We start from the raw sequence: 10,000 nt of genomic DNA on the forward strand, positions 1-10,000 counted from the left end.
AATTATGAGAGGTTGATTAATCATTTTTATTGTGGAAGATGTTAATCATGGATATTATCATCTTCATTATTTTAATTTTAGAGAAATACATGAAACAATTTCATTAAAGTTTCATTAAGTAGTATATGAAACAATTTTATAACCATATATGAAACAACTTCATCAAAAAAAAGTATTATATGAAACAATTTCATAAGATTAAATAATCATGAAAAAATTTCATAAGATTAAGACGGATGAGAGTAGTTTTTACAAATTGGAGTGGTTTTCATTTGATCGCTCCCCTCTCTCTCTCTCTCTCTCTATATATATATATATATATAGAGAGAGAGAGAGAGAGAGAGAGAGAGGGGGGGGGAGAGATCATGTGAGACTAACATGTTTTCGTGAAGTTTTACTATAAAGTTTCAAATATAAAAAAGTAGTCTCACGGGTCTCACGAAAACAATCTGGTCTCACGTGAACTCAACCCTATAAGAAAAATATTTTTATTATATAACATTTTTTTTGAGAATTGATTGTTTAAAAGAAAAAAATATAATATTTTATTAATATAATTAATATTTTAATATTTAAAATGGAAAAACTGTGGGAACTGAATATAACTTTTTTTGAAATTTCAAATTTTTTTGCTTTATTTAAAAAAAATGTAGGGTAGATGTTGCAAATGCTCTTAAATACTTGTTTATAGTAGTTTATAGATTATGGTTGAGTTTCGGTGAGAATAAGAATCATAGACTTATGGTGAGATGGGTAATAAGTATTCTACATCCTTGGATCAATCATAATTGAAAAGTTCCACTAGATCAACACTGATAAGAAGTACCAGATCAATTAAACGTGATTAATGGTATCATTTATTACATTTTTCATCTTAACCCTTATTTAAAATATATCACTACCTCTGCAAGTAACACCTCCTCAATTAGCAAACAGATCAAAATGTAAAAATAGGGTTTATGAACATGGTCTGCAAATGCAAGGATCAAATCTGTAAATTAGATAAAGATCTGCAAGTGGCACTTCCGCCACTTGTGGAAATATTGGGACTAAATGACAATTAAATCACACCCGAGAACACCAGATTTTTTAGAAATTAACCGTTCAGCCAAAAATACACACATTAATCTACTAAGGTTTTCAAATATACAAATTAAAATTGACGGGTGAACACCAGTATCACTTCTGTGACAACTTGTTTTTCACATCAACTATGAATAAAAAAAAAACTTAATAAAATACCAACAACTTTCACCATGATATTTAAAGGATTGCCCACTTGGGTTATGACGTACAGGTTAAGTCTCGACGCATGTACTGAAAAATCTTATTTACCCCAGGTTCAAATCAAGGCGCTAACAAAGCCCGTATGGTCATGGAGGTTCACCTGCGATGACTCCAGACCATTCGTAGTCGTCCAGAGAATTAGTCGGTACACGTAAGCAGGTCCAGAAACCCACGAAAATTGGTCAAGAATGTAACTTGTCCTTATTGTATTCAAATATTTACAAAAAAAAGTAAATATTTATTAATTAAAAAATAGATAATTATTTAAACTTGAATTAATTTAGAATTTAAAATGTATAAATAAATAATAAACCAGTTTTAATTTTGATTTAAAATGTTTTGTATGAATTTTAGAGGGAAAGAATAATATGTGAACCAACCAATCAAAAAAGGGAAGCATCTTTCCACCAAAATCTATCACAAACCCATTATTTCAACTTTTTTAGTTCACTCTGTAATTGGTGTGACTTGACACCACCACATCTAACACACACTTACACTCACTCTCTCTCTCTCTCTTTACTTGCGATCATGTGAGACTAAGGGTTTTTCATGAGATTCGTAAGATCAATTTATGTTTATTAATCAACCTTATAAGCTAATGATCTAATGGTCTAAAGTTTTACAGTGACAATTTTGTGATTATGAATGTTCAGATTGTAGATCTAATCTAAGGATTRAGAATTGGTCTTACGAATCTCACGAAAAACCTTTGATCTCACATGATCACAAGTGTATATATATATATATATATATATATATATATATATATATATCTTTTTGTTTATGTAGTAATTGGCACATGACAATAAAAGGGGTTTAAACAACCCCACCTCTTTGGCACATCTCATCATTTGTAAACGAGAGAAAAATGTCAATGATTTTGTGGGCCTATTTCACATGACACGTGTCATCATGCTATTACTAATATGGATTGCACAAGATCAAGTTTACATCTGATTCAAGATCGGGATATGTAGAAAACCATCTGATTTAATTATAATTATCCGATAAAAGTCAGATATTTAACATGATTGTATGATTTTGTTTGGCTCAGATATATTTTGAAATTATCTGAAATGTGTTCTATGAGTCGACAATTTAAAAACCATTTATAGGCTGTTAATAAAAGAAATGGTACGTTAAAAGCTTTCGTTGAGTCTTGAATAAGCATGGCAATGCGGTGGGCTTTGAAATCCCTGGGCCCCGGTTTTTAGTAACAGTCCCCGGCCCCAATCCCCGACGGGTACGAGAATTAACATCCCATCCCCGGTTTAATTCCTGGTCAAACCCTGGTCAAGCCCCGATCCCCAACTAGGACATATCTTGAAGTGATCTTTCAAATAAACGTTCTTGCAAAAATAAATAAGGATACTACATCTAGCAAAAATGAGCAATTTAGACAAATTGCGAAATTGCAAGTTAAATAAAAAAGCACAACAAAAACACACTAAAAGGTTACTAGAAAAGGTACTTGTGTAATGCAGCGAGATACATCTTGATTTTAATGTTTTGTTTTATTCTCTGTCTTCATCGATTTTATAATACGGTTTTATGTGGTTTTTGAAAAAATGATAACATTTTTTATTTTTGAATAAAATAAATATTTTAAAATATCATAAAAATTTGAAAAAAATATATATCAAAATTAATATCAAACTAACTATTTAAAAGCTTTCGTTCTTTTGTGTAATTTCTGTAATTCAACTTTTTTATTGTAATTTAATTTAAGATTAATAACAAACTAATTTATTTTTGGTTTAATAATATAAACTTTTATAAAGATAATAATTAAACATTCTTGTTAGAACTCAATGATTATCCTTATTATACTTTATATTTTTATATTTTAAAATGAGATGTTTATCATGTATTTGATTATGTTTATCTGCAGTTAGTTACACAAATTCAAATATGGAGCTTTAATAAGTTGTACTTATGTACAATTTGTTTGTAATCTTGAATTTTAAGTAATGTGTATCAATAAATAGTACTTCATGCATAAAAATTGTTTTTAAGAGTTTTTATCAAATGCTTTATAATATAGTATAAATAACCTTTTAGTAAACTTTTAAGAGACAACTAAAGTTCCTTTCAATTTCTTATTATTTGAAGTCCAATAGCAAGTCAGCAACAGAGGCCCACTACAAGAATTTCCAAAGCCCAAATATTATTAAATGAATATTTGTATACCGGGTATGGAGCAGGTGGGGGGTACAATACTCCGTCCCCGGCCCCAACCCCGGTTTGAGTCTACTGGGGATCCCCGGTCCCAGGACCCGTTTTAGCCGGAAATCCTCGTCCCCGTTTGGGTCGGGTGACACGGGTTTCCCACCGGATCGAGGCAAATCACCATCCTTAGCCTTGAAGAGTGGTAGTGGTCGTGTCACGAACAAGTTTATGTACTAAAGTTTATTTCAAGAATTAATGTTGTTTTTGAATATAAATTATTTATCTGTAATTTTAATGAAATCATTATTGTAAGGTCTCATATTAGTTGGGGAGGGGAACAAATGTTACCTTATAAGGGACTGAATGCCTCATTTATCATAAACGTTTTAAAACCGTAAGCCCAGGTATAGACAACATCTGGTACGATTAGCCTAAGAGGCTGTTTGGCAATTGCTGAATGGTTTGGTGCAGAATAATTAGGTGGTCAAAATGATTAAGAGACTCTCATGATATAGTGCAAAATGAAATATAATTATTTGGTAATTGTGTACAATGAAATCAGGGCTCTTAATGGTTAAGAGAGTTACATGATACAAAATCATTCGGAGGGTTTTAGAACCATTAAAAGACGGATTTTTTTTGCCAAACAAGATTTACCTCTTAACGATTCAGAGATTGCCTCTTAATGAAACTATTAAGAGGTAAACAAACAACCCCTAAGATGTTAGAGATGACGAGAGCCGAGAATTAGACTGGTGTGCCAATGAGGGCGTTTGGCTCCCAAGGGGGTGGATTGTAAGAACCAACGTAGGTGGGGAAGGGAACAAAGATCATCATATAAGAACCGGATACCTCCTCCATCAGATGCGTTTTTAAACGTACAAAATCTGGTATTGTTAGTCTGAGATGTTTCATATCTTTTCGTTTTCTTGTTATCGTCAAAATTATTGGGTCAGACTGGAAATTTTAGAACGAGTCAGAACAACTAGGTTGGATTGACACGTCAACTGTTTATTCTTCTTTCAGATCTCTAAAATATTCGATATTAATATGTTAAATATGATTATTCTATTTTTTTTAACCATTTGATCACTTTTGATATTTAATTTATAAACATGGTCCCAACATGTTGAGATGGCCGAGTTGGTCTAAGGCGCCAGATTAAGGTTCTGGTCCGAAAGGGCGTGGGTTCAAATCCCACTCTCAACATTTATTTATTTATTTTTCCATAAAAAGATCAGAGAATGCTTTCTTCGACTCCGAAGAGAAATTTTGTTGTCGTATGGACGGAAATCTGACATCGTCACCATGATGAAGATCTTACTCATAAATTCCTCACACAATGCCTCCAAACAAGTACCGAAAACCTTGAAAACCAACAACGCAAAAAGAAGGTATTTTAGAATACCTATTTCATGGTACTGATGACGAGATGACTCGATCACGTGACGTTGGAATCACAAACTAAAGTTTGATAACCAACTCGCCACGAGAAGGGGTCGTCAATAACCAGAACAAACAACTATTTATTCTAAACTAAACGAGTAAGTACTTAATGGAGATATCACCTGTAATAAAATAGCTGATTTTCATTGCGAACAGTAATTTATCGTTTTTTACACAAAACAAAAGATGCTATGCATATTTTTACACCAATTTTTGTTTAACAAAAAACTGATGTAAATAAATAATGTTATACCAAATTTGATGTTCACAGAGGTGGACTTCTGTATGGTATCAGGTTTTGTTCTACAATGCTGTATACCAATCAGTTATAATTGGTATGCAAAATCCTATACCATGTACCAACCAATTTAATGGGTACCAATATTTTTCGGTTGATACTGATTTTGTACCAACTTCAAGTTACATGTATGAAAATTGTAATTTTGTTCAAATTTTAAGTGATGTTTTATTTTTCAAATAGCACATGTGATGTGAAGTTTAAGGGTTTTTCATTGCAAATAATGAAATTGCAAACATTAATATTTAATACAAAAAACTAATAACTAATCAGATAAGTCGGCACCATGGTACTACCGTGGTAAGCGACTTCTAATGTCGTGTACCAACCAAGTTTGTATACTTGGTACGGTACTATCAACCGACTGTAGTTTGTAAAATTGAATCAGTACCGACTTAATAGGTACTGTTTGTATACATGTTGGTTGATTGGTTTGGGTTGATATAAAATTGTCACCATGGTCTATTGATGGCCAAATTAGCCTGGCTCGCCCCGGGACCGCCGGAGGATCGGGACTGGCAAAGGAGTGGCCCGGTCCGGGACCGGTAAGGACCGGTTATCGGATCGAAAACCGGGACCGGTTGGGGGTTTTTGGTAGTTTCGTGGGACCGGGATCGGTTATGGGACCGACTATGGATCGGCCCAGCCCGAAAATTCAAGTAATTTTATAAATAAATGTATTTTAAATAATTTTATAATGTATTTTTATAAGACAGTGTAATTTTAATTATGTTACAACGCATTGTTAAAGTATATTTGAGTGTCCCAATTGTAAATTTTATAATGTATTAAAAATATATATCATTAAAAAAATTTAAAAAAATCTTATTTTTTAATATCGGGACCGGCGGCCCATAACCGGTTATGAAGTAACTTGACTGGTCCTATCATTTTCGACCGGGACCGATTATGAGAAAGCTTGAGACCGATTAAGGACCAGTTTTTTGGTCATCACTACCCTGGTCTCACACAATTAATTATACCATTTCCCAAATTTGATTATGTAGAATAACAATGAGGTATTTATAGTCCAAGCCCAATCCATGGGCCCATTTAAATTAGTAGAATCCAAGAAATTAGAGCCCAAGCCCAATCCCGAACTATGGACCATTTAAATCACCCATTTTACTAAATAAAGTCCAACATATTTACATCTATACTATATTATAAAACATTTAACATAAACTCCTAAAAATTATTTTTTATATATTAAATAATGTTTATTGATATATATTACTTAAAATTCTAGATTGTAATAATGCATAAGTACAACTTATTAAAGCTCAATACTTGAATACGTGTAACTAATTGTAGATAAACATGATCAAATATTTGATAAACATTTTATTTTAAATATAAAAAAATCTAAATATGATTAAGATAATCACTGTGTTCTAACATAATATTTAATTATTATCATTGTAAAAAATTATATTATTAAAATAAAAAATAAAGTACTTCGTTATTAAACCTAAATTAAATTATACAAATAAAGAAATTGAATTAAAGAAATTACAAAACAAAACAAGAACTTTTAAATAGTTAATTTGATACTAATATCGATATATTTTTTTAAAAATGTTAAGATAATTTTAAATTTATATTTTATTCAAAAATAAAAACATTATCGTTTTTCTCAAAAACCACATAAAACCGTATTATAACATCGACAAAGAACAAAATAAAACGAAACATTAAAATCGAAATGTATTTCGCTGCATTACACGAGTACCCTTCTAGTCAATAAAAACAAATCGCTTTTTCATGTTAAATTATTTTAGTAAAAATGTCAACACATAATAATAATAATAACTTAATAATAATATGAAACTTTAAAAAATAAAAAAAACTGATATGATTTTCGGTCATTACATCGATATCGAATTTTGCATATCAACTAATATTGTCTTCTTGAAATGAATGGTAAGTTCTCGTTGCTTGTCATCGATTTCCTAAGCAACGTACCACATCTTCTGTCCCCGATACCCGTTTAAGCCCCCCATCCCCGACCAGGGATGGTGATTTGCCCCGACCCGGTGGGGAACCCGGTTCACCCGATCGGAACGAGGAAGGGGATTCCCCGCTAAAAACGGGCGGCCGGGGTTCTTTATAATATTTTCAGATAGATTCTCTGTAAATGTCCTTTAAGAACATTTCTAACAAATTCTTTATAATTTTTCTACAATAGAGAACCAAAAATCAAAATCTCTAAAATAAATTATATTCAATTCCAACAGAAATCTTAACGGGTAAGTATTGTACATGAAACATCTTAATAATAATAAAATTACCATTTTACCCTTGTAAATTATATAAACAAAATGTTGTTGGATAATACTGAACAATAAACATTGAATTATCTTATCACTTTCATAATTTAATAACAGTTTGAAACCTGTAAATATACTGTATCATATGAGGTTAAGACATTTCAAATACTGATACGTTTGTTAGTCATCATACTGATACTGAATCTTGCATAACTAACGTCTGGTATCAGAATCACTTTCTTCTGCGAATGAATGATAAGATCTCGCCACTCGTCATCGATTTCCTAAACAACGTACCACGTTTATGCTTATGCTTGTCCTGTTAAGAATTAGATCAATGATTCAAGGCTTCGTCTTGTTATTGTAGTTTTGACGTTACATTTACTGGTTACAGATGCAATTTAAATAAGGCAATAAAAATACGAAAGGAACACAGATAACCTGTAACTGAACTGACAAGGCTTGAGGTTTTGTTGAGACAGATAAGCGACCACTGATCGGCAAACCTGTAATAACACAATAAACAAATTAAACAGTACCACAAAATCTATATGCATTCGCATTTTTAGATTGCTACCTGAAAATGACGATGAATCAGACGTTTCTTCATCCTTTTCGGATACTGATCTCCCAAATCGAGATGGTGATGATTTGTAAATACAAGTGTAAAACAGTAGCGGAATTTCTTCGTCTAATTTGAATCCTTGCTTAATGTTATATGTGTTTGCAATAATATCGCCCCCTGAATCCCTTTTGAAATAGTTAAAACCAGATGAAGAAAGTATCAGCTAATTGAACAATAAGTTGCATCATGATGGTAAATGAAGAAAACATTCATTACCTTAAACTGATATTTCGACTCAAAACGTCTGGAACAGCTGGTGAAAAAATATGTTAAATACAGTAAAATTGACAAATAAAATGGAACAGACGTGGTAAAACCTTACATGGTTTTAAATAACGGGAATTATATCGCGGTGTATCTACCCTCCAGTTCAGTTTAGCCAGAGCAAGTCTGTCGGAATATTCTTGGCATGTAAAAAGTTTCTGTTTGTATATAAATACACAAAAATATGTATCATTAGCTTTTCATTGACTTTTTGAACAACAGTATTAAAAAGTCAATAGATTGACTTTTTGAACAACAGTATTTTTTTAATGCAAATTAACTATCGTTATAATGAAAATACTGTATATTTGGCATTTTCTGTCTAAAGTTGTTCGCTCTTACAAAGTGGATGTCTTTTTTTATGTTCTTAAAAAGCGATATTTCAATTACAGCAAAAAGCTAAACATCGAGGTTTAAAAAGTCATTTACACTAATGGGGTGTTTGGTTATAGATATTAGGCACTAATCAATGAGAATGAAAATAAAAGAAACTGTCTAGTTTTATATAACATAATAGGCTCATTCCTCCAGAAGCCCAAATTTTGATTCCAGATTAAACTGGTGGTAATGGAAATTCATTCTCATTTTCATTCATCTGACTGAACCAAACACTCCATAAAAGTAACAACTGTTAAACATAATATTTTCTTTTTATTTATACAACACCAATAAGTCAAATACTGTAATTCAAAATTCCTCTTCACTGGAAAACGACGAACCTGTTTCAAGAAATCAATTCTGACTGCGGTTTGTACGGTTGTGTCGATTTCCGAAATATGATAATCAAGATTTGCTGAAACACTGCCAAGATGATCCACCACTGCAACGACCGCACTGCACACATACTTCTTAGTGTTCTCCACAACTCTGCACGTAAACGGGACCAGTAAAAGCATTAAAGGGTTGAACGTTCGAAAGGGTAATATGGTCTTTTTTTCAAAAAAAATCGATTACGAGTTTCGAGTATGATATATATTTTTTTCGAATCTCTAACGAAATAAAAAAGATTTAATATTAAAAATTTAAATAAATATTGAAAATAAAATAAAAAACCGACAAATGCTTGTGATTGGCTTTCAAAAAAGTGGATTCACAGTATTCTGCTGCTGCATGAAGCTGTGAACACAAATCTTTCAGTTCCTGCAAAAACCCCACAAATCAAATTCAAATCAACAAACAAATTATTTTTGGTTTATTCTCTTGGATTTCAATGGTTAAATGAAAAGTTTTAAACATTTAAGTACTTGGATAACTGGTTGAAGTATAAACCGGTTATCATGTTGATGTGACGAGTAATGTGGTATCCAACTCAGTATTATTTACTGAAACATTAACCGGGTACCACATCACTCGCCACATTAATATGATAACCGGTTGATACTTCAATCAATTACCCGGGTACTTAAATGTTTAAAACTTTACATCTTAGGTACCAAAATGGAAGTTTTGAAAGCACGTTACCAAAAATAGGAATCGAGTTAAAGTACATTACTTTTTGATGTAATTTGCGCATGTCTTGATAGCATATTTTATAGGATTTAAATTTTATGTCTTAATAGTATATCCAAAAATGTTGCAATATATTTATAGGACGTTTGAAACTTTACAGCAAAACGCTTAAAAAAATTTACACTTGAA

At 31.7% G+C, this 10,000-nt stretch overlaps 1 protein-coding gene and 1 non-coding gene across 4 annotated transcripts in view; one reads left to right on the plus strand and one right to left on the minus strand.

The window, feature by feature from the left end:
• Window positions 1-4,587: 4,587 nt before the first annotated feature.
• Window positions 4,588-4,668, plus strand: TRNAL-AAG. The gene has a single exon. It is a non-coding gene; the product is annotated as a tRNA-Leu (tRNA).
• Window positions 4,669-7,478: 2,810 nt separating this feature from the next.
• LOC112500619 (probable protein ABIL5) overlaps window positions 7,479-10,000 on the minus strand; it is a 3,397-nt gene continuing 875 nt past the window's right edge. The window contains exons 2-8 of one of the 3 annotated variants that reach the window (XM_025104141.1): window positions 9,420-9,502; window positions 9,082-9,229; window positions 8,421-8,520; window positions 8,315-8,342; window positions 8,051-8,223; window positions 7,915-7,979; window positions 7,479-7,792 (exon numbers count right to left, since the gene is read on the minus strand). In XM_025104141.1, coding sequence (XP_024959909.1) covers window positions 7,706-7,792; window positions 7,915-7,979; window positions 8,051-8,223; window positions 8,315-8,342; window positions 8,421-8,520; window positions 9,082-9,229; window positions 9,420-9,502 — 684 coding nt within the window. In that variant the 3' untranslated portion in view covers window positions 7,479-7,705. Of the gene's footprint in view, window positions 7,793-7,914; window positions 8,224-8,314; window positions 8,352-8,420; window positions 8,521-9,081; window positions 9,230-9,419; window positions 9,503-10,000 lie in introns of all 3 variants that reach the window. The other 2 variants (XM_025104139.1, XM_025104138.1) reach the window with 2 other exon arrangements.

This window comes from Cynara cardunculus (assembly GCF_001531365.2).
Source record: "Cynara cardunculus var. scolymus isolate 2C chromosome LG 17, CcrdV1, whole genome shotgun sequence".
Lineage (NCBI taxonomy): Eukaryota > Viridiplantae > Streptophyta > Magnoliopsida > Asterales > Asteraceae > Cynara > Cynara cardunculus.